Genomic DNA, 27,370 nt, shown 5'->3' on the forward strand with positions numbered 1-27,370 from the left:
CATTTTCCTCCTCAGCCTGGCTGTTATTATCGGCCCCTCCTGTCATTTGGTCCTTGGCCAACTACTAAACTTGATCTTCTCTCCCTCACCCCACTGCCTACGTTTCTAGACTCGGTGACTGCCTCTGGGCCAGGGGGTCCTGTTGCTCTCAGCCAAGCTCCAGGTCTGAGGTTGCTGCCTTGGCGTGGCCCCCGGATGTCTCAGGTGGAGGAGCTAAGTCATAAGCTCAAGTGGGGAACCTCAGCCTCCCCAGGGTCACCTGATCCTGCACATTCGCCTCCTGAAGGCCTACCTGCTCACTCACTTCTCTGTCCCCATGACTGCATCCCCAGTCACCTCCTGCTACCAGCCGGTCCCACAGCAGTCTGCCTGGCCTGTTAAGGGCACAAATCTGATTAAGTCCCTGAATGCTTCAAATCCTTTAATAGCTTAGAGCCCGATAATGGCTTCCCAGAGCTTAGGACTAAGGACCACGCCCTGGCCGTGGCCCAGGGCTGAGGTCTGGCTCCTGGCTGCTGTCCAGGTAGAGAATAGCCTTGCTAAGATCGCAGAGGTGGTCAGGGCCTGCCTGCCTCCAAAGCTCTCAGACTAGTAACCTCCCAAGGGTGGAGGGTGCCGCCCTCGCCCAGGGAGGAAGGGTTCGAGGTGGCGTGCTGTCTACCTGCTGATGGGAAGCGGGACAGGGCCCCTCTAGGATCAGGCCCTCAGGCCGCGGAGAGACTGGCCTCTCAGAGTCCAGAACTGGCTCGGTGGGGTGAGGGTGGGGCGGGTGCCTGCCCTGGCCTAGAGCCCAGCCTGCCCCACCTCCCACATGAGCCAATCCAGGGGTGGAGGGGGGCAGGGCGCTGAGTTGGCAAACCCCTCAGGCACCTGGGCAGCAGGAGAGAGGGGGCAGGAAGGAGGCTCAGACCAGGACGTACAAACACAAGCTTCATTGAGGGGAGAGGCAGAGTGCGCAGGGGAGGGAGTCAGTCTTCCTTCAGGCTCCCGAACACAGCGGCTGGCACGCTCTGCTGTTCCAGGCGCACCTCTGGATGGGGGTGGGATGTGAGGAGGACTCGGTCACTCTCTGGGAGGGGGTCCCACCCCTACCCTCCACCCCTCCGGCCCACTGGCCCCTCACCGTTGGGCTCCAGGTCCATTTCATCCTCATCCTCGTCCTCGCCCAGCTCAATCTCCTCTGGGTTGGCCTGCTGGGCCAGCTCAGCCAGCTCCTCCCGGGAGGCGTCACTCCTGGGGCGGAGGGGGCCACACTGCTCAGCCAGGCCTGGCGGCCCCCCACCTCCTGGTGCCTCCCCTCCTGAGAGCTGGCTGGCTCTGAGCCCCAGCCTCAGGGCGCCCTCCCTCACCTCACAAACAGGATCTTGCTCTGGGCCCTTGAGGGCTGGTCCCGCTCTGCCTCGGCCGCCAACTGCTCGGCACGCTGCTCCAGCAGCTTCATGTCATCCATACCGCTCTGCCCGGGGGCCAGGTCGGACACTGGGGGTGGAGGCAGGGAACGTGGGGGTCAGATGCCGTGGGGACCGTGCCTGCTTTGCTCTGGGTGCTGCTGGGTGCCCCCCACGTAAGCCTGAGGCCCCAATCCCCCAGGGGTTTCCCAGCCTGAGGCATGGGGGACGGGGTGAACCTTGATGCTCTCAGACCTGGGAGGCCAGCACCCATGGCAAGGGCCCGCTCACCGGTGCCCGTGGCGCTGCCCGACACCTTGAGCATCTGCGAGGCCATGAAGTTGACCTGTGTGTTGTATGTGGCCTGCACGCTGCGGCGGATCCGCAGCATCTCCCGGATGGTGTCCTCGTTGCCATGCCGGACCTCAAAGTCCTTCCACGTTTGCCAGAAGGCCCCGGTCGTCTGCAGAGGGGGTAGCAGGAACATGAGCTGATCAGCTTGGCCACAACCTCCCACCCCTCAATCCCTCCCCAGGTCCAGGACCGTCCCTACCCGGGGGTCGCAGATCTGCGAGCAGAAGCTGTATATGGCCCGGGCGCGGTCGATCTCCCCGAGCTTGCACTCCATGTCGGCGAACCGCAGGCACATCTCCCGGGCGTGCTCGTCAGACAGCACCTGGTGGGGTTGGGAGGGGTCAGGGAGGCTGGGATGGGGGCGGGGGTGCACACACCCCTCTGGGCACACCAGGCTGGCCCCTGGGCAGTAAGCCTACCCTCTGCCACACACACACAGGCTCACTCAGATTCCCTGCCTGCAAGACCCTCTTCTTCCCCCCTCACCCCCCACCCCCAACGCGGGCACCTCAATGGCCTTCTGATAGATGCTGCGGGTGTGGGTGACCCCGTAGATCTCAGCCGCCCGCTTGATGTAGATGTTGAACATGTCGTACTGCTGCGCGGGCTCCACAGCCCTGGTGGCACGCTCATACACTGCCATGGCGTGCCGCGCCAGGCCCCACTCTTCTTCCAGCTGCGCGTACAGCAGGTACAGCGCTGCGGCAGGACAAAGCAGGGGGTGGGATTAGAGATCAGCGGTTGGGCCTGGGATGCGCCCCTACCCCCCAAGACCATTTGGCCCCCCTCACTCTTGGCATATTTGGGAGGGCAGCCATCCAGCGCCTGCTCAAAGAGGTCGCGTGCCCGCTCCAGCTTGCGGCCCCCGTAGCGGGCAATGAACTTCGTCAGGTAGGTACTCCAGATGTCCGACACGTTGGGCCACTTGAACAACGAGATGCCGCGCTCGTATGCCTGCCCGAGGGGGTGCTGTGTGTGAGCCCTCAGCAGGAGGACCCCTCACGCCCATGTCCCCTTCGGGCTCATTCAGCGGGCCCCTGGCCTGCCTGCCTGCCTCTCCCTCCTGCTCCTCCCCGTGATCACGCAATCAAAACCCAGCCTGGCGGCCAATGCATGGCCTGTCTCCCTCTATAGGCTGCCAGGACCCTAGACAGAGCTGGACTAGGACTCACTAAGCTAACTCAGCAACTTCATGGCTGAAGATGGGAGTAGATCCTCAGCTCCACAGACACTGAAGCCTGGGGAGAAAGGTCACCACCCAGGCAGGGGGGCAGGCCTGACACTCAAGAGGCGGCACTCATGTGTGTACGACACCGTCCCCCCCACCGTGTCCCCATTCCTGTGTCCCTGTGTCCCCCCAAATTCAAGTCAAAACCCTAGCTCCCAGTACCTCAGAACAAGATTATTTGGAAAAAAACTTTACAAGATGTAACTTGAGTTAAAATGAGATGATTAAGATGACCTCACTCCAATACAACTCACATCCTCATGACAGCAGAGGCAGCCACGTCAGAACACCACGAAGAGGCGACCTCTACAAGCCAGAGGGAGGGGCTCTCGGAGGAAAACCACCCTGCCCACACCTTGATCTCAGACTTTGGGCCTCCACGACGAAGAAAACGCACCTCTGTGGGTTAAGCCGCCCAGTGGGTGGTACCTTGTGGGGGCGGCCTGAGCACAGGAACAGTGTCCCTGACACCTGGGTGGGACCCCCGTACCTTGAAGCTCTCCTCAAAGTACTTGTGCTCCTCCAGGAACATGGCGTAGTTAATGACGATCTGCGGCGTGGCGATGCGCAGGTCCAGGATGCGGTCATACACTGCCTTGGTGGACTGCGGGGCGGGGACAGGGCGGTGTGCCCCGGGTGGGGGAGTCAGCCCCCCTCCCCTCCGTAGGGAGCGCGTCGCATTCCCCACCCCATCCCAGGGGCTCCACTGGAAGGTGCAATCCCACCCCCATCCTGTTCCAGGGGCTCACCTGGAAGGTGCCGAGGCTTTCCTCCAGGTCGGCCAGCATGGACCACACCTTCAGAGACTTGTACACACGGTTCTGCACAGGCTCTGAGCCATCAAAGTACTCAGCGCGCCGGGCAGGCAGCGCTGTCGCCTTCTGCAGGGGCAAGGACGGCAGGGGGAGGCGCTCAGGGGGCGTCCTGAACCCTGACCGCACACCCTGCAGCGCCCAAGCGCGCCCATCCCACCCCTCGCCGCCCATCCCACCCCTCGCCGGCCCATCCCACCCTTCACCTGCCCATCCCACCCCGCGCCAGCCTATGCTCACCCGCAGAAGTCGCAAGGCCTGGTCGTAGTTCTCATGCCGGAGCTCCAGCTCTCCACACTCGCACCACACACTGGCCAGGTCGTCCACCTGCTTGAAACTCACCTTGGTGGCTTTCTCCAAGATGACGCGGGCCTGCGGGGCGGGCAGAGGCCAGGCTGAGACCCCGCCCACGAAGGGGGCGGGGCAGAGGACCCATAAGACGTCCATCCGCGACACCCACACTCACATCGTCCAGCTGCCCGTTGTCCTCGTAAAACTTGGCAAACGCGACCCACAGCGTGTGGGGCTTGCCGGTGGCTTTGAAGGGGTCCACCGTCTGCACAGCCTCCGTGTACGTATTGATGATCTGGGAGGGAAGGGCTGGGTCAGGCTGGGCGGGGACCCGGTGGGGAGGGGGCGGGCCTCGGAGGAGAGGGGGCCAAGACAGGCTCTGGAGGCGGGGCCGTCACACACCTCCCGAGGGCGGCCCTGGTGCAGGGCCACACGCTTGTGCCACTCGTGCACGTGGTGCGGGTTCTGGCGCAGCAGGACGCTGTTGAGGAGCAGAGGCCGCCGGCTGATGAGCTGCTCGAAGCGGGCCAGGCGTAGCTCCAGGTCTACGTCATCTGTGAAGTCGGGGCAGGGCGGAGGGCGTCAGTTCACAGTACCCAGGGCACCTCCTGCTCACTGCCGGTCCCTACCCTACGCCCCCACTGTCCATCTGGGCACTCCCTCTCCGAGCTGCCCCAGGGCCACCGTGAACCCACACGTGGGCAGGGTCCAGGCTACCCTGGAAACCCCTCAATCCCACCGCCCCCCCCCCCAAGCCCTCCTTCCCTGCCAAGCTCTGGCCCAGGCCCCCTCTCCACCTCACTGTGTACCCTGCTTTCCCTTCCCACCAGGGTTCAACCCAAGCCCCACTGAAAAGTGTCCCAGTCCTGGCAACCCACCCACTCACACTCCCCTGCTGCTGGCCTCTGACCCCAAGACCCACTCACCCCCAAGAAGTCACTAGGGACCCCTCTCCCCCAGCTCACCCTCCTCCTCCCGCCCCAGCTCCGAGGCGGTCTCCATCTTCGCCGCGATCATACTCTCCTCGAATTGGGCATAGCTGTCAAACACCTGGGTGAAGTCCCGCACGGTCATCACAGTCCGGATGGCCTCCTCATACACGTCCCGAGCCTGCAGGGAAGGGAAGTGGGGGAGGAGGTTGTAAGCAAAGTGCAGGGGAGAGGCGTGTGTGCCCACCACAGGGACCCTAGGCATCTGACAGAATCGGCCTCTGAGCACCCATCCCAGATCAGAATCCCCGTAGGGTACTCCCTGGGGCCTGCCCAGTACTGCCAGCATCCAACAATGGTTGGAGCTCTCCCTTCCCCTCTTCTACCAGATGATCTGGGGACCTCGGCTCCTCATCAGTAAACAGAGTCCTGGGGCCTGCCCAGCACTGCCAGCATCCAACAATGGTTGGAGCTCTCCCTTCCCCTCTTCTACCAGATGATCTGGGGACCTCGGCTCCTCATCAGTAAACAGAGTGGCAGCTCCTCATGCAGTAACCATGGGGCTCAAGTGAGATACATGATGGCCCAGCCCCCGTTGGACCAAAAGGGGGACCAACCACCCTGCCAGGGCCTGAAACTCAGCAGGTCATGGACGGCTCAGCTGTTGCTACAAAGTACCCCTCACACCAGTCTGACCCCTCTTTCCAGCACACATTCTCCTGGTCATTCCCCAAACCCCAAACCGAGGGGACGGGCAGTATGAAAGGAAAGTGGTGGGAGGCCCCCTCACTCTGCCCCTGCCTGGCCAGTCTCCTGCTGCCAGCCCCGGCCTATGTGGTCCACTCAAAGTGTCAGCCCGAAGGGTCTTTGTATTTTTGTAGAACGCACAGCTGGTCAGGCCTGTGTCCTGCTCATGGCTGGCTAACTCACAGCTCCCTGTAGCGGGACACAGTTGGCCCCTTGTTGGCCTGCAGGGCTCCCCCTTCCCCCAGGCCTGCACAGCCCACTCTGGGCCCCGACTCCAGCTCCACCCTCTTGCTCTGATCACCCCTGGCCCACCCTGTCCCCAGCCAGCCCCTCCAGGGACCTCTCCGAGCCCCCCCACACGGCCCCCATCCCCAAGCTTGCCACTCCACTGTCACAAGAACAGCCAACATGAACAGATGGTAACACCAACACTTCAGGAGGGACCCTCACACCAAACCCCAACTCCAGCCTGAGTCCCAGTAGGTGGGAATGCAACTGTCACTCTCAAAAGTTCATTCTCAGGAAACTTCAGCAAATGAGGACACCCAAGCTAAAACAGGTCCAAGGCTACCACCATGGAAAACTAGGTTTCGCTGGTTCAAGGTGGGTGCGCTCGCTGGCAGTCTGCCTCGCCCCACCTTCAGGAAGGCACGTGCAGAAGTGTGCACTAGCAATACACTGGCACATGTTTCTGCTCATATGCACGTCCACAGGTGTCCCCAAAGGCTGAGTGCTGGAGGGAGGCCCCGCCCCGCTCCCAGACCCCTGCCTGCCCAGGCACCTTCTCGAAGTGACCGCTACGGATGTAGTAGTCAGCCAGCGAGCACCAGAGCTTGCCCAGCTGGTCGGTGAAGCGGGTGAGGCCCCCGCGGATGATGGCGTCCACATTGAGAGACTGCACCTTGTCAGGGTTCTGGGAGATGAGGTCACAGAGCTCGTGCCACAGCTGCGGGGTGAGGGAAGGTCAGCCTTGGCCCCAAGGGGCCGGCCCTCCCGCCTGGCCAGCACCCAGGGCCCACCTGGTAGTTAGACTTGCCGGCCTTCGACACGAAGCGTTCGTCGTTCACCACGGTGGCCAGGCGCTGCGCTGCCTCATCCAGCCGGTCGCTTGACTTGAGGTACTCGATATACTCCTCAGCGCTTTCGGGGCTCAGCTGGGCACCCACACACCACCGGCTGTCAGTGGGGCCACAGGGCCACACCACCATGCCCCCTCCCACCCCACCTCCGGTCAGCCACCCACCACTGTTCTGGGCAGGAGCTAGCACTGCACTTCCAGTCTCAGCCCCAGCCCTCACCAGTCCAGGTCCAGCCCTCACTGTCTGGGTCAGACACCAGCGGTCCAGCCTGCACAGACCAGGCCTTGCTTTCATCCCAAGCCCCCTACCTAAAACAGCACTGCACTAAGGACTTCACGATGCATAAGAGACTATACATTTGGGGAAACCGCATGAGGCCTCCATACTGTTTGCCCCTCGACTCTCAGCCCTGCCTGTTATGTGTTTATCTCCTGTTCCCTGCCCTCTCACGGTTGCAGATTTACTCTGGTTTATGCAGTCAGGTCGCAAGCATTTGTCTGCCAGGTGAGACTGAAAGCTCCGTGCAAACGGACGGTCTTAGCCACGCTATCCCCAGCACCTGTATCCCAGTGCTGACGTGGAGCAGATGCTCGCAAACTCTCTGGAGATCGAACACAGAACTCATAAACAAAACCCTGTCTGTCTCAATGAGCCACGTTCCCATTTCCTGTCTGTCAGGGCACACAGTGCCCCCAGCGAGCCCGTTTTTGGAAAGTCCTGACCTGGGGAACTGGCCCACCTGCCTGAACCTGGCCCCGTCTTGCCCTTTTAGGAGCCTCACCTTGAGGAAGCGCCGGTAGCCCCGTACAGCAGTCTCAGGCAGGGGGTGTGAGCGCAGGAAGCGCAGGTACAGGGGCCAAATACGAGAGTGCTGGGTGATGGGCAATGCCCGGAGGGCCCGGTCGAAAGTTCGGCGCGTGTGCGTGACACGTCCCTGGTCCATTAGGAACTGGCAGTAATCCAGCCACAGCCGGGGCATCTGGAGGGGTGGGGAGAGGAGGGGCTGAGCTGCCAGCCTCAGCACTGGGCCCCAGGATGCTGGATGTCCCCTGCAGCAGGACCCAGAACCCCAGTGTCCCTGGAACTAAGTCTTGCTCAGGCCGGCATGCACAGAGGTCACAGAATTCCCACCCCTGCTCTGTCCACCTCCGTGGACTCTGAGCCCCACCTCCCTACTCATTCCCTGGCCCAGCCATGCCCCTCCCCACCTTGTGCATGAACACAAAGGCCCTCTCATGGCAGTTGTTGACATCTTCATAGGCGGGGTCAGTCACGCAGCGATGCTTCACCTGTGCCCGGCGGGCCTTCAGGTAGCGGTACCAGAGTTTGTAGCTGGGAGTTGGAGGGAGGGGCAGTGACTGGTCAGCTTTTATGGACTCCCGGGACCCTTCCCTCTGCCCTATGAGACGAGGGCTAGGAGCAGGGGCCTGGGGAGGATGGCCAGGACATCAGGGAAGGTGTGCTCAGCGATTCCTGGGATGTCTAGTCGCTGACACAACACCTAGGAGGGACCTGGGACCTACTAGCCAGTTCTGGTGTGATGGGATAAGAAAAGGTGGGGCAGGGGGCGGAGGCAGGCAGGGCAGCTGCTGCCAATCTCACCTGCAGGGCAGCAGCTTGAGCGCCCGCTCATACAGTTGATTGAGCCTGGGCTTGGGGGCCCCCTGCTTGAACTCGATGTAGCGGAGCCAGCACTTGACGGAGAACTGGTTCCGCATGATTTCCTCCTCATAGGGGAGGTCCTCTTCCTCCTGCCAGGGCCGGGGCATGGGGAGAAGACAGACCTGCTCTCAGAGCCTGCGCACAGCACCACTCCTACTGGGACCCCTACCCAGGTCCCAGATGCCACTGCTCACCACTGGAGCCCAGTCACCCAGATACCAGGACCAGACTTTTACCTCTCAGAATCTGATGACTTACAACGTGACCCAGACTATCAGACTCCTCGGTCACCGGGTTCCAGGCCAGGCATGAAACTATCACCCAGATATCACTCTCTTGGCCTTCCGAATCAAGCTATCCACTTTCTGGCCCAGGTCACCAGACTCTACAGACACCAAGGTTCTGGTCCAACGCTAGGCCTCTGCCCTAGTCACCAAGTCTTACCTCCTTAGAGCATGACTCCCCAGACACCAGACCTTTGGCATCTCAGGCTACCACCAGCCAGTTTAGTTCAACTCTGCCCCAGAAGTTGGAAGCTAGATCCTTTATCTCAGGAAGAAAGGTATGGACAAGTTCCCTAGCCTTTAACTCGAGACACCAAGAAGCAATCTAGTGAAAACGCCACGCCTCTACTCCAAACACCAAGACTTTGACTCTCCAGGATTCTACTGGCCGTTGCCCACTTAGCTCCACATCACCAGGTCTTTACTTCTTTCCCAAGATTCTCCCGGTCCAGACACCATGCCTTTATCCCAGAAACTATAACGCTCAGGACCAGACCTGGACCGTTACCCGGAACACTTAGATTTTACCAATGAAACCAGCCCTGGACTACTCACCATGCTTTTACTTCAAACACCAGGCCTCTCAAGGTTTAGCTACATGAGTTTCCCTTCCCGCCCACACCCTGCGCGCTCCCATTTCCGCCCCAGGTCTGGGATGCTAGGCCCTTAACTTCGACCATTTGCTCCTTACTAAGGTCACCTGAGCTCCGGCACCAGATCTTTGCTCCTGACCAGCCTGGTCCAGACATCACGAGTCGGCCCGTAAGGGTCCTCCTACTCTCAGACCGGCACAGTTTTAGCCTAAATATCCCGAGTGGCCAAGCCCCAATCCCCTGAGGTATCTAAGCCCCGGCGCCCCTATGAATGCCACCCCCGGCCCGCCGCGGACTCACGAACACAAGGTCCGGTCGCTCGGGCCTCGAAAGCCGCGCCATGACCACCATTTTCCAGGCTCCCCAGACACGGACAGGAGTCGCGGTATGATGACGTCTACGCCTAAAGGCCTCCTATCTCGAACCAGACTAATTTCCCATTGGCTGAACTCCTCCCGATCATGCGCCAGGTGTTGTTGACTTTCCTTTCGACCACCCCAGCTACCGGAAGCATTGGCGAGCGCCCTAAGATGACGTCATCATGAAGCTACTTGGACCAATCAGCTTTAGCAGTGGAGCCCGCGGACTCCCAATGACATACTGTCTTGTTGGACGGTTGGCTTTGGGCGGAAGCGGCTGTGAAGCCTAAGAGCAGAAACATGGGGGTGAAGCTTGAGGTGTTTCGGGTCAGTGAGCAACGGAGCGGTCGGAAAGCTGGGCGCGGGGTTCTTCCTGGATGAGAAGGCTCTGAAAAGGGAGGCCTCCGAGAGAGGGGCTCTGGGGCGAAAGCTCCATTGATTTGAAAGGGACCTTTACTGTTGGAGACGCAGAGAAGGGGGCGCTGGGTTGGGGGCTCTGGGAGGGCAGGTGTGAGGAAAACCCTCTGAGAGATGTGACCTGGGGAGGAGGCTCTAAGAAGGAAGACTTCAGGCTCTCGCGGAGCTCTCGGGTTTAAAGTGGGTGTGCGTCTTTCTCCTAGACCGACTCCTAGACTGAAGAATGAGTTCTGGATCTGAAGGTGCTCTGGAATCTAGCTGGGAGTGGTTTGAGGTCTCAGAGAGATGCCTTTATTGTAGTACAAGCTCTTCTGCTCCTGGGGCCAATATATCTGTGTTTCTTTGAGAAAGAGTCTTTCAGACTTGGAGGGGGCTTTCGGGGTGGGGGTGGGGGGTTACTCTTGGATTCTTGGGACTAGACTTCAAGGTGTGTGACTTCTGTACCCTTGCTGGGAGTTTTGGGGTTCTGGAGGGTCCTGAAGAAACACCTCTGGTCTCGGCCAGAGGATCGTTTTCCCGACTCTGAGCAGCCTCTGTACAGTAGGGGTTGAGGCGGGGATGGTAATTCCTGACTACTCATCCCTCCCCTTCCCTTCCAGATGACCATCTACCTCACCTTCCCTGTGGCTATGTTCTGGATTGCCAATCAGGCCGAGTGGTTTGAGGACTATGTCATACAGCGCAAGGTGGGCACTGGTTCATTCCAGGGAATGGGGAAGGGTATGAGGGAACAGGGTCAGCCTTCCCTGAGCCGACCCTGCCCTGGATGCGGGGCTCTGGAGGCTTCTGGCTTGTGACTCCATCTGTAACTTTGTCCCTACAGAGGGAGCTGTGGCCCCCTGAGAAGGAGGACCAGGTAAGCCATGTAATTTTCCTCCCACCGGTGTGGGGAGGGGCCTGGATTCCTGTGGGCAGGGAACCTAGGGTGGAGGGACACATGATTTCCTTAACTGCCCTCTCCCTGAAAGTGAAAGTTGCTCAGTCGTGTCTGACTCTTTGCGGACCCCATGGACTATACAGTCCATGGAATTCTCTGGGCCATAATACTGGAGTGGGTAGCCTTTCCTTTCTCCAGGGGATCTTCCCAACCCAGGGATCAAACCCAGGTCTCCTGCATTAGAGACGGATTCTTTACCAGCTGAGCCACAAGGGAACCCCAAGAATACTGGAGTGGGCAGCCTATCCTTTCTCTAGCAGATCTTCCCAACCCAGGAATTGAACTGGGGTATCCTGCATGGCAGGTGGATTCTTTACCAATTGAGCTATCAGGGAACTCCCTGAAGGTTGAAGCTAATCTGGGGTTGTAATTGGCACAGGCTTCATTGTAGATAGGAACTCTGAAGCCACGGTCTGGGGGGTTAAGGGGAGGTGGGCTGGGAACAAGATCCAGGCCCTGAGGTGCATTTGCCTCTCCTTCCTTCCCATTTCACGTCCCCAGCGCCGGGAGCTAGAAGAATTCAAAGAGAGGATACGGAAGCAGCGGGAGGAGAAACTCCTTCGTGCTGCCCAGCAGAGCCCCTGAGGTCTCTCCGTGCCGGAATTCCAGCCTGCCCCGAAGAATAACACACACACGGTTCTTTGTTGCTCATGGAAGTGCTTTATTGTCGGCTCTCAGGGGCCAAGTGGGGCCCAGGACACCTCAGGTCCTCAGGGGGCTTGTGTCTGGGGCTGGGGGCTGCTGTTCCGACGGAAGCTGAGAGCAGCTGGGTCCTGGGGGGTGAGGAGGGGTTGGGGACTGAGGGTCCCAGCTCGTTTCTGCGCTCCGTCCTGTTGATACAAAGGGGTCAACCAGAGAGAGGGGCCGAGGGTAGTGCCAACCAGAGGGGGACACAGACGCTGGAGGGAGGCGGCAGATGGCAACTGAGTCACACCTCCCCTCCCTCCCCTTACCTGCTCCCACCATCCCTGAGCCTCTGTGCTCCTTGGTTACTCAACATTAAGGGTGGTATTTTGGGGCTGGTGGGTCTTGGGGGCCTCACTGGGGTCCTGATCAGAACCCAAGCAGTGGGCAAGTATGTGTGATGTGGACATGTGGGGGTCTGGATGCATCCTGTGCACAAGCTCACCTGTCCTCCACCCTCGGGGTGCCTTCCCAGGAAGGGGTCTATTCTCTGTTACCTCCTCATAGCTCTCAGACACTCGGGCTCAGGAGCTGTGAGTTCCCATCATGTCTCTGACTTGAACATGCCCCAGACATGACCTCGATCCCTTTTCAGCCCTGTCTGGGCCTCTGCCCTCCCTCTGAACCGGGGTATTGGATCCACCGGGGTCTTGTGACTGGCAGGGACTCAGGATGAGTGCTCCTACCAGATGATGGATGGACAGAGGTGGGGGTGGGGCCCCTTGCACTCCTGGCTGGGGGTGGAAGGCAGGGTTAAAGGCCTCAGCCTGGTTGGTCTCTCCTCAGCCCAGGCAGAACATCACCTACCTTGGGGCCCAAAGGCTGGAAGCCAGGCAGAGCGCTGACCGTCACTCGCTGGTCATCCATGCGGCGGCCCTGGGTATTGGCCAGCATGTCCATGAGGCTGTCCATCTCGGGTGCAGGGCCGCTCTCTGCGTGGAGCCAAGGCCATGGGGAGCTCAGCCCAGCTGGAGCCCCCCAGCCCACATCCTCCAAGAAGCATGCTGGTATCTGCCCCCAACCCATGGCCATCTCTGTCCCCAGTCACCAGCTCACTTTCTCAGACTCTTTCCCACAGGCCCCCCAGGTGGCCACTTGCCCCATTCATGCCCGGCCACCCACATTACAGCCACTTCTGCACACCCTGCTGCCCACTCTCACGGCTGTCAGAGGCTGGGCCCGGCCCCGCCTGCAGCGAGCAGCGCTGCTCCTCCATCCGGCCGCCCTGCACGTGGCTCAGCAGGTTGAAGAAGCCCTCCTGGTCTGGGGAGCCAGCCTGGGGAACAGATATGCTCAGTCCAGCCCACCCTCAGCCAGGAGACCCATCAACCCAGTCAGCCAGCTTCCACCTGGCTCCCGGGCCCGCTCTGAGCTTCTCTGTGGCTCTCACCATGGTCCCCGCCGATGTGCTGCTTTGCAGAGCTGCTCCAAATGAGACATGAGTCTCCTCCTCAATCTCGCCCTGGCCCCTGCCCCAGGGGGCCTCACCAGCAGTGCCACGTGACTGCAGCGCTGCCCCAAGAGAGAGGGCTGACGTCCTACATAGGGGCCTGACTGCGGGGTGGCCTGGGACTGGGACACTAGCCAGGGGACCATCCCGGGGGCCGCTCCCTTATCCCAACCCCCTCCCTCCATGGGGTCATCACTGAGAGCCCTGACCTCGCTGGGGGGTGGATTAGGCACTCAGAACCTCAAGTGCCCTCCTGCACCTTCTTAGGTGGCAACTGGGTCAGGGGTCCCAGAAGACTCCTTACTAATTAGGTGCCCTACAAATGAATTAGTCTTGTCATTCACAGGCCCTTGGGGGGGGGGGTGGGGCCTGCTCACCTTGTCGCAGGCTGAGCCAACATCCTCCTGTTCCTGGTCCATCGTTGTCCCTGCTGCCCTCCCCTGGATCCCGTCCACCTCTCCGCTGGCCTCTGCCCCAGCCCCAGGCCAGAGAAGGCTTTTTAAGAGACTGGGATATGGAGGGGGGCGGGGTGTGTGTAGTGGATACCCAGCCCCAAATCCCCAGCTCATGCCCCATCTGCTCCCACCCAAGCTTAAGCCCCATAAAGATGATCCAGATAATTGTTTTTGCAGCGTGAGGCTGGGGCTGCTGTGGGGGCAGGAGGCAGGGTGACCTGGGTTTAGGACCCGCTGGGCCTCAAGGACTCAGGTGGAGTGCAGGGTCCCCACAGTGGAGAGCTTGAGTTGACTGGACCCCCTTGGGAGAGGACTGGACCATGGGACAGCTCAGGTGAGATCTGCATCCACCTTGCCCACCCGTATTTGCTGGAAAGGCAGTTGCCATCCACAGGTGGTGGGAGGAGAGGAAGCTCAAGGACACCTGAGCCACCACCAGCTAGCCTGGCTCCACCTCTGTCTCCTGGCCATCCTTTCTACTACTGTCCCCAGGTCTGGTTGTCCACACCTCATCCCCCCAAAAAACTGGAAGTTGTGGGACCACCTGTCTCCCCATCACCAATGCCAAGTTGGCCTGTCTCCTCCCATTTGACCCCCCCCTCCCCCAGTCCCAGTTAGGGATGAGAGGCTACAGTCCTGCCGAGGGAGGCAAGAAGGAAACCCCACCCCGTCCCCTGAGCAGCTGTGGCTCCCCATCAGTGCCCTGGGAGAGGGTGCTGTTGGGAGGACCCCAAGTGCACCCCACCCCCTCCCCAGCATGCCTTTCTGGAAACCAGTTAAAGTTTCTTCACAGGACAAAGGGGCCGCACCATGACCACCTCTGCCTGATTGTGAAGCTTGGTCCTCCTCCCCAGACAGACCACTGCCCTCTGGAGCCCCTGTCCACATCTTCTCCGTGGCCCCATGACCCCCAAATGCCAACGTGCTGTCCTGCTCCTCCCCAGACATATTAGTTCCCAGACTTCTTAATGAAGTGTGCCGAACGAGGTAGCTTAGAGCAGCAGACATTTATTGTCATACAGTTCTGGAGGCCAGAAGTCCAAAATCCAGGTGTTGGCAGGGCCATGCGGAGGAGAGACTCTTTCCTTGCCTCTCCCTGGGTTCGAGTGGCTGCTGGCAGTCCTTAATGTCCTGTGGCTTGTCGCTGCAGGACTTGTCTCTGCCTTTGTCATCACAGGCATCCCCATCATGTACTTGTTTTAACACGGCTGTCCTAAGACATAGACACTAGTCACACTGCTTTGGGGACTCACCCTACCACAGCACAACCTCATCTTTTACTAACTGCACCTGCAAAAACCATATATCCAAAACAGGGCACATTCTAAGGTACTGGGAGTAAGGGCTGTAACATACTTTTTTTTTTTTTTTTCCTTCAAGGGGGTGGTTAGCACACCCTTGAGCCCATAGCAGCAGAAGACCTGATTATCCTCACCTGATAGAGTGAGGCCAGACCCTACAGAGTCTCACCACCAGAGGACAGACCAAGAGAGACGCTAGAGGTGGTCCCAGCTCCCTCCCCCCTCCCCATTGCCCCTACAATCCATCCTTCCTCCCAGGAACCACAGGGGTCTCCTCCCTCCCTCACTCAGAACTCTCCCTTGGCCCCCACTGTCCTCAGGAGAAAACCCGAATACCATGAGACCATGGAGATGTTCTAAACTTGACTGGTGATGTCAGTCAGAATGGCCATCATTTAAAAATCTTATAAATGCTGGAGAGGATGTGGAGGAAAGGGAACCATCCTACACTGTGGGTGGGTATGTAAGATAGGGCAGTCACTATGGAGAACAGTATTGGAGGTTCCTCAAAAACTAAGAATGGAGCTACCATATGATCCAGCAATCCCACTTTTAGGCATACATCCGGACAAAACTAACTTGTAAAGATACATGCACCCCAGTGTTCATTGCAGCACTATTCACAATAGCTAAGGCACAGAAACAACAGATGAATGGATAACAAATGGAGAATCAACAGATGGATGGATAAAGAAGATGCGGTGCATATACACAATGGAATATTACTCAACCATTAAAAAGAATGAAATAATGCCATTTGCAGCAACATGGACCTAGAGGTTATTATACTAGGTGAAGTAAGTTAGAGAAACAGCATCTGATTTCACTCAGGTATGGAATCTAAAATACGACACAAATTATTTACATAACAGAAACATTAACAGACACAAAAAAGAGACTTGTGGTTGTCAAATGCAAGGAGGTGTGGAGGAGGGATGGACTAAGAGTTTGGGGTTAGCAAATGAAAACTTCTATATAGAGTATAGCACAAAACTATTTAATATCCTGTGATAAACCATAATGGAAAAGAATATGAAAAACAACGTGCATGTATATCTGAATCATTTGCTGTAAAGTAGAAATTGACATGGTAAATCAACAATACTTCAGTAAATAAATTGACAGGTAACGGATACACAACCGTGAATATGGCAAAAGCCATTGATTGTCCCCTCTGTGGTTAAATTGTATGTGAATTATATTGTAATAAAGCTAAGAAACAAAAAGGGGAAAAAAAAGGATGGTAGAGAGGGGGAGAGAGAGAAGATGAGGGAGAGAAAGAAAAGAAGAAAGAAAAACCCAAGCTCCTTTGTAGAGAGGCCAGCCCTCCTGGTTTGGCCAGGACTGTCCCAGTTTTATCACTGAAAGCCCTGGGTCCTGAAAACCTCTCAATCCCATGCAAATTGGGCTAGGTTAGTCCTGCCATGTCCCACTGGGGTCTGGTCTCTGTGGCCCCTCCAACCTCAGCTTCTGTTGGGGAGGGGGGCATCCCCCCCTCATCTCACTCCAGCCACTCCTCCAATCTCACCTCCTGCTTCTCTATGCACGGCTGCTCCCTAATACCGCTCAGGGTTAAAAGATCATCCCCTCAGGATACCCCTCTGGCACCACCCCCAATAGAGTGCCCCCACCCCACCCCCAAATTTGCTATCATGTCACTTTCTTTCCTTAAGGCATAATTGATCATTTTCTCTCCCCTCCTCCTCCATTCAACTTTAAGTGTGCCTGGCAGGCTTTTTGGTCTTACTCATTATGGTCAGTCCCATGCCCATCCCGTGAAAGTGGCACAGGGCTTGGCACTTGGCTAAACTCTCAAAAAACCACAGCCAAATAAAACCACGCGTTCAGGACTGAGCCAGCTCAGGATTCTGTACCCACACACGAGTGTCACACCTTAAATCCTCATCAAAAGGAGAAGGTGATGCTGGACTGTGCCTGCTGTGTGATAAGGTGTCAGCCCTTTGCTGGCACACAGCCGGGGCAGGCCGTAATACTTCAAGTCGAGTGTAAATTGAGATGTGTGTGTATGTATGTGTGCAAGCGGTTGAACATGCCACTGAGTTCACGTGTGCATCAGCAAGGCTGTGACTAGCATACCTCCTGGGACCAACTCGTGCTTCAGACTGCAATAGGCCTATTCATCACCCGGCCTTGGACAAGGGTCAGTCCGAGTTTGCGGTTTCATTGTCCAACCTGTGCTGCCCATCAGGGCCTCTGCAGGGTCGACTGAGAATCTGTATGTGTGTGTTACCTGCTCAGTTGTGTCAGACTCCTTGTGATCCCATGGACTGTTGCCTTCCAGGCTCCTCTGTCCGTGGAATTCTCCAGGCAAGAATGCTGGAGTGGATTTGCTATTTCCTTCTTCAGGAGATCTTACCGACCCAGGAATCGAACCCCTGTGTTGCAGGCAGATTCTTTATCATCTGAGCCACCAGAGAAGCCCCGACTGAGAACCTGATAAGTCACTTAAGTCGTGTCCGACTCTGTGTAACCCCATAGACGGCAGCCCACGAGGCTCCCCTGTCCCTGGGATTCTCCAGGCAAGAACACTGGAGTGGGTTGCCATTTCCTTCTCCAATGCAGTAAAGTGAAAAGTGAAAGTGAAGTCGCTGAGTCTTGTCCGACTCTTAGCGACCCCATGGACTGCGGCCCACCAGGCTCTTCCGTCCATGGGATTTTCCAGGCAAGAGTCCTGGAGTGGGGTGCCATTGCCTTCTCCGGACTGAGAACCTAGCACCCAATAATTGCTGGTTTAGCTCCAACCTTCCCCCAGGCCTCCTTATCAAGTGTTGCCCAAGCCCACTGCTGCTACTAAACTCGGGAACAGAAGGTAAGTGGATCACGGGTTTGTGGTCCCGTAGCTCCAAGTAGGCATACACAGTATCCTTTAGACCCAGGGGAGAAATTTCTGCCGGGGTGGAACTATGCCTGGGGAAGATAAAGGGGTTATTATTGCCTTGCGATCCCACTTTCTCGTTGCACACAAGCTAGGGAAGTGTGTCTGAGCTCACGTCTTTGAACGTGTCGTCGGGCCGTGCTCCTCCGGCGACTTTGAAGATGTCTGCAGGGACGCTTTCGCCTGTCGTTTCAGCAGGGAACGCAACTTCTCCGACAACCGGTGGAGGGGCGGGGCCAGGTGGGCAGGGGGCGTGCCCTGGACCCGCAGGGCGGGGGCCACGTGGATGACGCGCGGGGCCACGCCCCCACCTTGGGACAGACCCGGAAGCGGCGGCGCCCCTAGGGAAAGATGGCGCCCTCGGGGCTGAAGGCGGTGGTAGGAGAAAGTGAGTGCCGCCCCCTGGGGGCGGGGGGCCGGGGGCGCACGGACTCTGGGAGTCTAGCGGCGGGGAGTTGGGGACCTGGCAGGACGTCGAGCACCTGACCCTCGAGGGGGTGGGCGGGGACTTGGCTCTCCCTTGAGGGAGCGGAACAAAGTTGGGAGACTAAACTCCGGGGACCGAAAGAAATCAGACTAAGGGTGGAGTAGACAGGCGTTGGGCATGGACTCCTGGACCCCCTAAAGAATGGGCGTGGGGAGGGCACCGCTGGACAGCCAGGCTCCGGCGTCTCTAAGCCGGGCAAAGTCCGGCGGGCTGGACTCTTGGGGCCCCATGTTGCGGACCGCGGCCGGGCCTGGGTGCGCTGGTCAGCGACCCCAGCTGGTGAGAGTGCTCAGGATGCGCGTCCAGGCTCCAATGCAGATCCAAGGGCGGGGGACGCCTTGCTCTTTGCCCGGCCCCCAGGAGTCCCTTGCAGCCTGGGGACCGTGGCATCCAGGCCTCGCGGGCCTGGTTCTTTCGTGGGGGGTGGGTGGAGGTCGTCCCCTCCCCCACCCCCGGTAGTTCCGGCCTCAGAGTCTTCTTCCGCCCTGGCAGTGCTGATAACAGTGGACAAGACACTTGCTGGGCGGGGCCGCCCTGGCCCTTTTGCCCACTCCCTCCACTAGGCAGAGCCGAGTGTGGCTCAAACTCCCCAAACCCCAACTGAAAAAGGAGCCTCCTCCTATGAAGGGGTTGATGGAGAGACAGGAGAGCCATTGATTCCATTTTACAAATGAGGAAACTGAGGCTGGACATTGGGTAATGGGATGATCACAGCCAGGCATGTTTCAGACAGGGATCCAGGGGTCCTGCATTCTGGTTCAGGGTAAACGATGGAGGTGAAATGAGGGTGTGGCTGAAATCTACATGCCAGGAGTACTCCAGTATATAGGGGGATGGAGAGCCCAGTTCTGGAGGCAGGTAGACCTGTTATGTGAGTCGTGGCTTTCCAGTTATTCGTTTATCTAAAGCATATTTATCTATTACTTATGCTCCAGGCACTTGCCACTTAGGTGCTGAGGGTCCTTAGGCAATTTCCTTCTCCTCTCTGAACTTCAGTGGCCCTGACTATAATTTGGGGGTGACCTCAGGAGCTACCTCAAAGGACTGAGGGGAGGAGTAAATGGGAGTTCCGATGGAAGTCCAGCCCAGGACCCAGAAAACTGGGGGGCACTGTGGGGCCAGAGGACCCCACATACTGAACCCACCCCTCATTTCCCTGCAGAAATTTTGAGCGGAGTCATTCGGAGCGTCAAGAAAGATGGAGAGTGGAAGGTAGGGGGGATATAGAATGCCTTGTCCAAACCCATGTCAGGGGGCCCTGAATGTGGGACACCCCCCACCACTCCAGCTCCCCGAGGAGGCTGCTGGTCCACAGAGGTCACGTGGGTGGGTCTGGGTTGGGCTTGGGTAGGGTCCTGGGTCCTCTTGTTCAATCAGCTCATGAAGCTGAGAGACTTGCCCATGGCTCCAGCCCCTTCTTGGGGACAGCTTCAACCTCTCCCACCCTCTTTTCTGTCCATTCCATCCGTCTGGACAGGTGCTCATCATGGACCACCCGAGCATGCGCATCTTGTCGTCCTGCTGCAAGATGTCAGACATCTTGGCTGAGGGCATCACCAGTGAGTGGCTACCTCAACCCCAGGCTTCCCAGCTAGGACCAGAGTGTGGGATCCCCTGAAATTGTCCAGGACTTCCAAGGATGCGGTTTCCTTTACAGACAGCCCTGATATGGCAACCCCTAGATAGTCAGACTTCCCACGCAAGGGGCTCCCTAGCTGCAACCTCTAAGGGGTCAGCCTCGCCAGCTGTGCAACCCCTTTGTGTGGAACCCCATGTGGGGCTTTCAGTGTGTGACCCCGAGAATGTGTAACTTTCAAAGGTCGATCCCCAGGAGGCGATGACTGTGTGATCCCGAATGTGCAGAGCCCTGCCCACGTAGCTCTTAGTCCTGTGATCCATGGATGTGTCCCCTGAAGCTCAGGACCCTCAGGGAGTGTGCATATCCCCTCCTGCCTCTGCACCCCAAGTGTCCAGCTCCCTGAGTGTGCGACTCTGCATGTGCCCTGGCCCCAGTGCCATCCACACATGTCCCCTTTCTCTGTTCCTACTAGTTGTGGAGGACATCAACAAAAGACGAGAACCCATCCCCAGCCTGGAGGCTATTTATCTGCTGAGCCCCACGGAGAAGGTGCCTATGATAGTGTGTGTGTGTGTGTGTGTGTGGATGCGTGTGTGCGGGCATACATGTCTGTGTGTGTATGAGGGGCAGGCAGTGGCTGGGAGGTTGGGTCAGGGGTGGTCTGTCTAAGGGTACTTGGCCAGGCCTGGAGAGTGATCCACCTTCCCCAGTCGGTACAGGCCCTGATCGCAGATTTCCGGGGGACCCCGACCTTCACCTACAAAGCAGCACACGTCTTCTTCACCGACAGTGAGTGAGGAGAGCCGGGTAGGGGTGTGGTGTGGGGGTCAGGGTAAGGGGGTGTGAGGGCTGCCCTGGCCTGATGCCCCGTCTTGCCCATTCCCAGCCTGCCCTGAGCCCCTGTTCAGTGAGCTGGGTCGCTCCCGTCTGGCAAAGGTGGTGAAGACGCTGAAAGAGATCCACCTTGCCTTCCTCCCATACGAAGCTCAGGTATAGCCCAGCCCACTTCTGGGTAGGAAGTGGGGCTTCGTCACCAAGTATCCCAGGTTCCCTCAGAAATAGGCAAGGTGATAAGCAGAGAGGGTGCTGAATCAGAAAGGAAAGCAGCTAACAACCGGTGGAATGAGCTCTTAGCGGAAGTCACCTGGAGTTCCATCTTCCTGGGCAATAGCAGGGGGGCAGCATGCAGCTCACTGCTTGTCTTCCCCCACAAGGCAGAGGGGGCTGGGGTATTCCACAAAACAGTAGTCAGGGGGCTGCCCCAGGCCTGCAAAGCAGGCTCCAGAGACCGGAGGAAGCCCCGGGGAGTGGCACATGGCCGCGGCTGGAGTTGGGCAGGGGCGCACCTCCAGCGGTGGCGGCTCTGTGTCCTCGCAGGTGTTCTCCCTGGATGCCCCCCACAGCACCTACAACCTCTACTGCCCCTTCCGGGCGGGCGAGCGAGCACGGCAGCTGGAGGCACTGGCCCAGCAGATCGCCACCCTGTGCGCCACTCTGCAAGAGTACCCGGCCATCCGCTACCGCAAGTGGGTCCCCAGCCAGATGCCGCCCTGACCTTGACCCCATCCTGCTTCCAACCTTGCACCTCTCTTCCAACCCCCGCTCCAGTCCTCACCCTGACCCCTGACTCCCATCCCTAACCCCATCCCTGACTCCCAGTCTGTGCCGACTGGCCCTCCCAAACCCCACACCCTGAGGCACCCACCCCGTGTCTGCCCACCCCATCCCCAGGGGCCCAGAGGACACAGCACAGCTGGCCCATGCCGTCCTAGCCAAGCTGAACGCCTTTAAGGCAGACACTCCCAACCTGGGCGAGGTGAGGGGGCTTTCTGGGGAGGTGGAGGGAGGCCCCAGCCAGGGTCAGGGTCAATGGCTTCATCCCCCTGCCCACCCCTTGCACCCCAGGGCCCTGAGAAGACTCGCTCACAGCTGCTCATCATGGACCGGGCGGCCGACCCCGTGTCCCCCTTGCTGCATGAGCTCACCTTCCAGGCCATGGCCTACGACCTGCTGGACATTGACCAGGACACCTACAGGTGGGCAGACCCTGGAACTTATCCTCTGCTGTCACTGCAGACTCGGGTCCCTGGGCTTCAGCGAGCGCTCACAGCCTTCATGTCTCTGGCTTTCCCAGGTACGAGACCACCGGGCTCAGTGAGGCCCGGGAGAAGGCGGTGCTGCTGGACGAGGATGATGACCTGTGGGTGGAGCTTCGACACATGCACATTGCGGACGTGTCCAAGTATGTGCATGCGCGTGCGTGTGCTCTCAGGGGGCACCGGGGTTGGGGGCCCTCTGGCACGAGGTCCCCACCCCTCCCTCCCATTATGGACCCATTCTGCATGAATGCCTGTCAACGAGCCACACCCCTTTGCTGGCCTCCCCATGCCTTTCCAGTGTGGGCTCACACGCGGCCTGTGTCCCCTGGCTGGCATCCCCGGGCCATGTGACTCCCCCACCCCCCAACTCTGCCCCAATATGACCGTCTTGGCACCAGTCCCCAACCTACCCCCTGCCCACTCTCACTGCCAGGAAGGTCACGGAGCTCCTAAAGAATTTCTGTGAGAGCAAGAGGCTGACCACAGACAAGGTAGGCTGTAGTGTGTAGGGTGCAGGCCCGGGGCAGGGTGGGCCACTTGGGAGGGGCGGGGCCTCAGTCTGGAGCCCCAGCCTGGACTGGGGGCCTCGGGTAGGCAGGGCCTGGCCTCATGCTCAGCCTTGTTCCCAGGCCAACATCAAAGACCTGTCTCATATCCTGAAAAAGATGCCACAGTACCAGAAGGAGCTGAACAAGGTGAGCGATAAGTGGGGACCAGGAACCTGCGTGCCTCCAACTGTCACCCTGTCTCCATCCTGACTCAGTCTCTGTTATCCCTGACTCCCACGCCTACCCTGCAGTACTCTACACACCTGCATTTAGCTGATGACTGCATGAAGCATTTCAAGGGCTGCGTGGAGAAGCTGTGCAGCGTGGAGCAGGTGTGTGGGCCCTGGGCAGGGGTGGGGTCTGTATGGGCTGGGCTGGGAGTGGAGAGGCATTTCTGGGGCAGTCTGTGACTTGTGGGGGGTGGCCCGGCCTGGAAAAAGGTAGGACCTGGGTATGGGCTGGGGCCTCTGGAGAGGTGTGGCCTGTGTGAGGGGTGGGATCTGTCTCCTCTCGAGACTTGGAGTGTGGGCGTGGGGCCTGTGGGGCCAGCCCCTTGAAGAGGCAGTTTCTTGTGGGGAGGGCAGGCCCAAGGAGCTCAGACGGTAATCTGCCTGCAATGAGGGAGACCCAGGTTCGATCCCTGGGTCAGGAAGATCCCCTGGAGAAGGAAATGGCAACCCACTCCAGTATTCTTGCCTGGAGAATTCTATGGACAAAGGAGCCTGGCGGTCTACAGACCATGGGGTTATGAAGAGTCCGACACCACTGAGCAATTAACACACTGCTGCTGCTGCTGCTAAGTCACATCAGTCGTGTCCGATTCTGTGCGACCCCATAGACGGCAGCCCACTAGGCTCCCCCGTCCCTGGGATTCTCCAGGCAAGAACGCTGGAGTGGGTTGCCATTTCCATCTCCAATGCATAAAAGTGAAAAGTCAAAGTGAAGTCGCTCAGTCGTGTCCAACTCTTAGTGACCCCATGGACTGTAGCCTACCAGGCTCCTCCGTCCATGGGATTTTCCAGGCAAGAGTACTGGAGTGGGTTGCCATTGCCTTCTCCGAATTAACACACACACCCTTGGAAATGCGGGGCCTGTGGAGAGTTGTGGCCTGTGTGAGGGGTGTGGCCTGTGTGAGAGGTATGGCCTGTAGGGGAGGAGGCTAAACCTCCTAGAGGGTGAAGCCTATGGGGAGGAGGGGCCTGTGTGAGGGGTGGGACCTCACGGTGAACAGTGTGTAGAATCTTCAGAGACTGGTAGAGCAAAATGAAGCCCAGAGGTCTTGCCGAGGCCCATGGGGATGTCCCTGCCCTGCCCCGTCCCTCCACGTGGTGTCTGACCCCCATGGCCCCCAGGACTTAGCCATGGGCTCGGACGCAGAGGGTGAGAAGATCAAGGACCCCATGAAGCTGATTGTACCGGTGCTACTGGACGCTGCAGTGCCAGCCTACGACAAGATCCGGGTTCTGTTGCTCTACATCCTGCTACGGAATGGTAGGTAGGGGGCCTGGAGTTGAAGAGGCGGGAGAGGTTGGTATACCATCATTCACCACGGTTTCTGGTGACTGTGGGAGGCTCTCACTCCCGCAGATGCCCCCACACACCAGGTACGCCAAACCCCGCAGATACCGCTCTGGACCTTGGGCCACCCTCCATTGGCCTCCGTTGGCATGGAGACCCTCTGAATCTATTTTTAGGGCTCCTCCAAATTTAGCCCCCTCAACTGATTCCAGAGGCTCCTCCAATCTACCACCTCCTCTAGGATTCCCATCCAGAGTTCTAACATGAGGAATCCGCCCCCTCTGTGAGCGTAGGTGGCTCCCCCGGTCCCCAGGGTGTCCTGACTGCTGGATGCCCCCACCCCAAGCCCCTCAACCCAGAAGCCTGTGTGGCCACCTCTCCACCCTCCCCCTTGCCCACCACCACCCTGTGAGCCTCCACATAAGCCCCGCCCTCCGGCCGCCTCCAGGTGTGAGCGAGGAGAATCTGGCCAAGCTGATTCAGCACGCCAATGTGCAGGCACACAGCAACCTCATCAGGAACCTGGAGCAGCTGGGGGGCACTGTCACCAACCCTGGGGTATGCTGGGCAGGGAGAGGGCACTGAGTCAGAGGGGGGTGACTGGGGTCAGAGGGCACATCACCAGGGCGGGGACACACCAGGCGTGATGTGGTTCTGGGAGCACGGGGAGCCCTGAGTAGGGTCTGGGGATTGGGGGGCAGCAGGGCTGTTCCGAGTCTCAGAGTCACAGGAGAAGTGGGGGCCATGAGGCATAGAGCCCGAGTCCTAGTGGTGCTGCCGTGTGGGGCGTGTGGTCCACGTCCCACAGGTCGATAGCTGGGTCCCCAGCAGGGGACCCTGGGCTCCTGGAGGTCTCAGGGCCTCCAGTCCACCCGGAACACACTCAGCAGCTTCCTGGGCTCGGCTCTCAGCACGTCCCTCCTCCCTCGACCTTGCCTCCGCTGCCGCTCGACTGCAGGCACCTCTCGTGTTCTCCCCCTGCCTGCCCTCTGCCTCTCTCCCAGGCGCCCCCGTCTGTCACCCTGTCCACCTCCTCTCAGTCCCCCTGTTTCTGTGTCCTCCGTCGTGAGTCCCCACCTCTCTCAGTCCTGATCTTCTTCTTTGTCTCGTCTTGGTTTCATCACCTGTGTATTTCTTCCTCCCTCCCTCTTGTTTTCCTTCCTCGCTCTGTCTGCAACCTCCCCCAGCCCGACAAGCCCCATCCGTGACCTGCCTCCTTCTCCCTAATTCCCCCACCAACCCCACCCGCCCCACCTGTAGAGCTCTGGGACCACCAGCCGACTGGAGCGGAGGGAGCGCTCAGAGCCCACCTATCAGCTGTCTCGCTGGACCCCGGTCATCAAGGACGTGATGGAGGTACCGCTGGTAGGGGTGGGACCTGAGTTCCCCGATCCAGGCCATGCTCAGCCCCCTCCCTGCTCACTGTCCTAAGCCTCAGGGCTTAAGAGAAAATCCCTCATTACGGGCATCCCCGTGGCTCTGCCTGGGGTCTGGGGGCAACCCCATCCCACACTGGAGGAACAGGGGCGCATACAGAGAGAAGAGCTTCATCTTCTCTCCACTTGACGGTCCCCTCTTCTGTCCCCCTCTATTCACTCCTGCCCCCCAGGACGCCACCTGGGTCCCGCTTTGCCCTGCCCGTACCAACCCCAGCCCCACTGTGGGAGCCAAAAGCAGCAGCAGCCTAAAAGACCTGGCCAGGGACCTGGCTTCCTGCTTCCTGCCATCTGTATGGAGTCCTGGCATCTCTGCCTGCTTGGAGACCCCCTTATCCTTATGGATCCTGGATGCCTAGATCTCTGGGTTCCTCAGGGGTTAGGGGCTCAGAATCTTGGCTTCTCCAGGGGCTGGAGGTCCACACTCCTGGGTCCCTGAGGAGCTGAGCAGGAGCAGGGTCCTTAAGAAGCTAAGAGGCCGGGTCCTGGGTCATTAAGGGGCTGGAGGTACAGGTGGCAGCCCCTGTCTGCCAGGATCTTGGCCCGGGAACATACCTGATAGAGGAGGCTCCAGACCTTGGGCCTCATTGCCCGGGCCCCTCTCCTCAGCCTCCCTCTCCGGCCCTAGGATGCTGTGGAAGACCGGCTGGACCGGAAGCTGTGGCCCTTTGTGTCTGACCCTGCCCCCACATCCAGCTCCCAGGCTGCCGTCAGGTGAGGCCAGGGACACGCCCAGACCCACAGGAAGTAAGGCTTGGGGAAGGGGTGATCTGCTACCCAGTCTGACCTCCGCCTGCCTTCCTCGCACAGTGCCCGCTTCGGCCACTGGCACAAGAACAAGGCAGGCGTGGAGGCCCGGGCAGGGCCCCGGCTTATTGTCTACATCGTGGGTGGTGTGGCCATGTCAGAGATGCGGGCCGCCTACGAAGTTACCAGGGCCACTGATGGCAAGTGGGAGGTGCTCATCGGTGAGTGGCCAAGACTGGGGTCTCCTGGGGTGGGCAGGGGCTGAGAGCCCGACTCTCCCGCCTGTGGGTTCCTGGGGAACTGATAGCTGTGCGCCTTCTGGGTCCCCAAACCCTGGAGCCTCTGCAGGGCTGGCATCTGGGAGCCCTAGGTGAGAAGGGTTAGGGCTTGGCTTCCCAGGAATGGGGTCCCCTGGGAGTGGACCCTTCCCTTTCCAGGAGGTGAGACTCCTGAGTCCTGAGAGCCAGGGTGTTCCTGAACGACCCTCTGGGTGGAAGGGTCAGGGGCCAAGGCCACTCTCGCAGCCCCTCCCTCCCGTCCAGGCTCCTCGCACATCCTCACCCCGACCCGCTTCCTGGATGATCTGAAGACTCTGGACCAGAAGCTAGAGGGTGTCTCCCTGCCCTGACCCCCGCCTGACCTGCTGCATCCCTTTCCAGAGAAATAAACTCCCATCTGCCAGCTGGCACCCACCTTGCTTTCTTTCCAAGGGAGCCATATGGGGCCCACCTCCCTTGGGTCCTGTCCCCTGACCTTGTGCCTCAGGCCCCACCCAACCCTGTTCTTCTAGAGGGCATTCCACACTCTTAAGGTGAACATGGACTCCAAGATCTACTAGCTTCCAGGTTCCAGCCAACATCTTGGGTTGGCCTTTCCAGAACCTGGGAACCAGTGATGGTTCTCTTGGCCACTCTGATGGGACCGTCAGTAGCAGAGTGTCAACAGACCAGACAGACTCCCCAGCCCTCTGGCACTGTCTCCTTGGGACTTGCAGCCACACAGATCAGGAGTCTTTTCCGCTTGCTAAGATCAGAACTGGCACTTGTGTGAGGACAGGAGCACGGCAAACGATGCCTGCCCAACTCCCATC

At 59.1% G+C, this 27,370-nt stretch overlaps 4 protein-coding genes across 5 annotated transcripts; 2 read left to right on the plus strand and 2 right to left on the minus strand.

The window, feature by feature from the left end:
* Nucleotides 1-917: 917 nt before the first annotated feature.
* XAB2 (XPA binding protein 2) lies at nt 918-9,824 on the minus strand. The gene is made up of 19 exons (XM_005890751.3): nt 9,668-9,824; nt 8,431-8,579; nt 8,037-8,160; nt 7,610-7,807; nt 6,769-6,903; nt 6,531-6,695; nt 5,039-5,183; nt 4,476-4,627; nt 4,249-4,368; nt 4,023-4,154; nt 3,720-3,851; nt 3,461-3,574; nt 2,534-2,696; nt 2,251-2,441; nt 1,942-2,064; nt 1,680-1,851; nt 1,350-1,479; nt 1,124-1,233; nt 918-1,030 (listed from the first exon to the last, which is right to left on the minus strand). The coding sequence occupies exons 1-19, from the start codon at nt 9,716-9,718 to the stop codon at nt 969-971; spliced, it is 2,568 nt and encodes an 855-aa protein (XP_005890813.1). The 5' UTR covers nt 9,719-9,824; the 3' UTR covers nt 918-968.
* A 102-nt stretch (nt 9,825-9,926) lies between these two features.
* On the plus strand, nt 9,927-11,731 carry PET100 (PET100 cytochrome c oxidase chaperone). 2 transcript variants are annotated; one of them, XM_070373754.1, is made up of 5 exons: nt 10,008-10,053; nt 10,347-10,417; nt 10,743-10,829; nt 10,967-10,999; nt 11,582-11,731. In XM_070373754.1, the coding sequence occupies exons 2-5, from the start codon at nt 10,367-10,369 to the stop codon at nt 11,663-11,665; spliced, it is 255 nt and encodes an 84-aa protein (XP_070229855.1). In that variant the 5' UTR covers nt 10,008-10,053; nt 10,347-10,366; the 3' UTR covers nt 11,666-11,731. The 2 variants fall into 2 exon arrangements, with proteins under 2 accessions (XP_014332191.1, XP_070229855.1); XM_014476705.2 differs by lacking the exon at nt 10,347-10,417 and having other exon boundaries at nt 9,927-10,053.
* A 59-nt stretch (nt 11,732-11,790) lies between these two features.
* On the minus strand, nt 11,791-18,206 carry PCP2 (Purkinje cell protein 2). Its single transcript, XM_070373753.1, has 4 exons — nt 17,982-18,206; nt 12,908-13,040; nt 12,572-12,696; nt 11,791-11,910 (listed from the first exon to the last, which is right to left on the minus strand). Exons 2-4 carry the CDS (start codon nt 12,978-12,980, stop codon nt 11,791-11,793), a joined length of 318 nt encoding a protein of 105 aa, XP_070229854.1. The 5' UTR covers nt 12,981-13,040; nt 17,982-18,206.
* STXBP2 (syntaxin binding protein 2) lies at nt 18,153-26,968 on the plus strand. The gene is made up of 19 exons (XM_070373751.1): nt 18,153-18,254; nt 19,516-19,565; nt 19,831-19,912; nt 20,405-20,481; nt 20,643-20,721; nt 20,819-20,922; nt 21,310-21,458; nt 21,664-21,748; nt 21,838-21,968; nt 22,067-22,174; nt 22,465-22,522; nt 22,661-22,726; nt 22,831-22,911; nt 23,932-24,070; nt 24,546-24,655; nt 25,358-25,453; nt 26,162-26,247; nt 26,344-26,501; nt 26,823-26,968. Exons 1-19 carry the CDS (start codon nt 18,218-18,220, stop codon nt 26,906-26,908), a joined length of 1,782 nt encoding a protein of 593 aa, XP_070229852.1. The 5' UTR covers nt 18,153-18,217; the 3' UTR covers nt 26,909-26,968.
* Nucleotides 26,969-27,370: the final 402 nt, after the last annotated feature.

Source organism: Bos mutus, chromosome 7, assembly GCF_027580195.1.
Source record: "Bos mutus isolate GX-2022 chromosome 7, NWIPB_WYAK_1.1, whole genome shotgun sequence".
In the NCBI taxonomy this organism is placed as follows: Eukaryota; Metazoa; Chordata; class Mammalia; order Artiodactyla; family Bovidae; genus Bos; species Bos mutus.

Coding starts and splice junctions, on each gene's coding strand:
- PCP2 (XM_070373753.1), bottom strand. CDS start 12,980: ATGGAGGAGCAGCGCTGCTCGCTGCAGGCGGGGCCGGGCCCAGCCTCT. Junction 12,697..12,907: donor CCGTGAGAGTGGGCAGCAGG/GTGTGCAGAAGT, acceptor GGCTCCACGCAG/AGAGCGGCCCTGCACCCGAG. Junction 11,911..12,571: donor TCCAGCCTTTGGGCCCCAAG/GTAGGTGATGTT, acceptor TTGTATCAACAG/GACGGAGCGCAGAAACGAGC.
- STXBP2 (XM_070373751.1), top strand. CDS start 18,218: ATGGCGCCCTCGGGGCTGAAGGCGGTGGTAGGAGAAA. Junction 24,656..25,357: donor GCACTGTCACCAACCCTGGG/GTATGCTGGGCA, acceptor CCCCACCTGTAG/AGCTCTGGGACCACCAGCCG. Junction 25,454..26,161: donor TCATCAAGGACGTGATGGAG/GTACCGCTGGTA, acceptor CTCCGGCCCTAG/GATGCTGTGGAAGACCGGCT.
- PET100 (XM_070373754.1), top strand. CDS start 10,367: ATGAGTTCTGGATCTGAAGGTGCTCTGGAATCTAGCTGGGAGTGGTTT. Junction 10,830..10,966: donor ACTATGTCATACAGCGCAAG/GTGGGCACTGGT, acceptor TTGTCCCTACAG/AGGGAGCTGTGGCCCCCTGA. Junction 11,000..11,581: donor CCCCTGAGAAGGAGGACCAG/GTAAGCCATGTA, acceptor TCACGTCCCCAG/CGCCGGGAGCTAGAAGAATT.
- XAB2 (XM_005890751.3), bottom strand. CDS start 9,718: ATGGTGGTCATGGCGCGGCTTTCGAGGCCCGAGCGACCGGACCTTGTG. Junction 2,442..2,533: donor CCCTCCCAAATATGCCAAGA/GTGAGGGGGGCC, acceptor GTCCTGCCGCAG/CGCTGTACCTGCTGTACGCG. Junction 1,031..1,123: donor AATGGACCTGGAGCCCAACG/GTGAGGGGCCAG, acceptor ACCCCCATCCAG/AGGTGCGCCTGGAACAGCAG.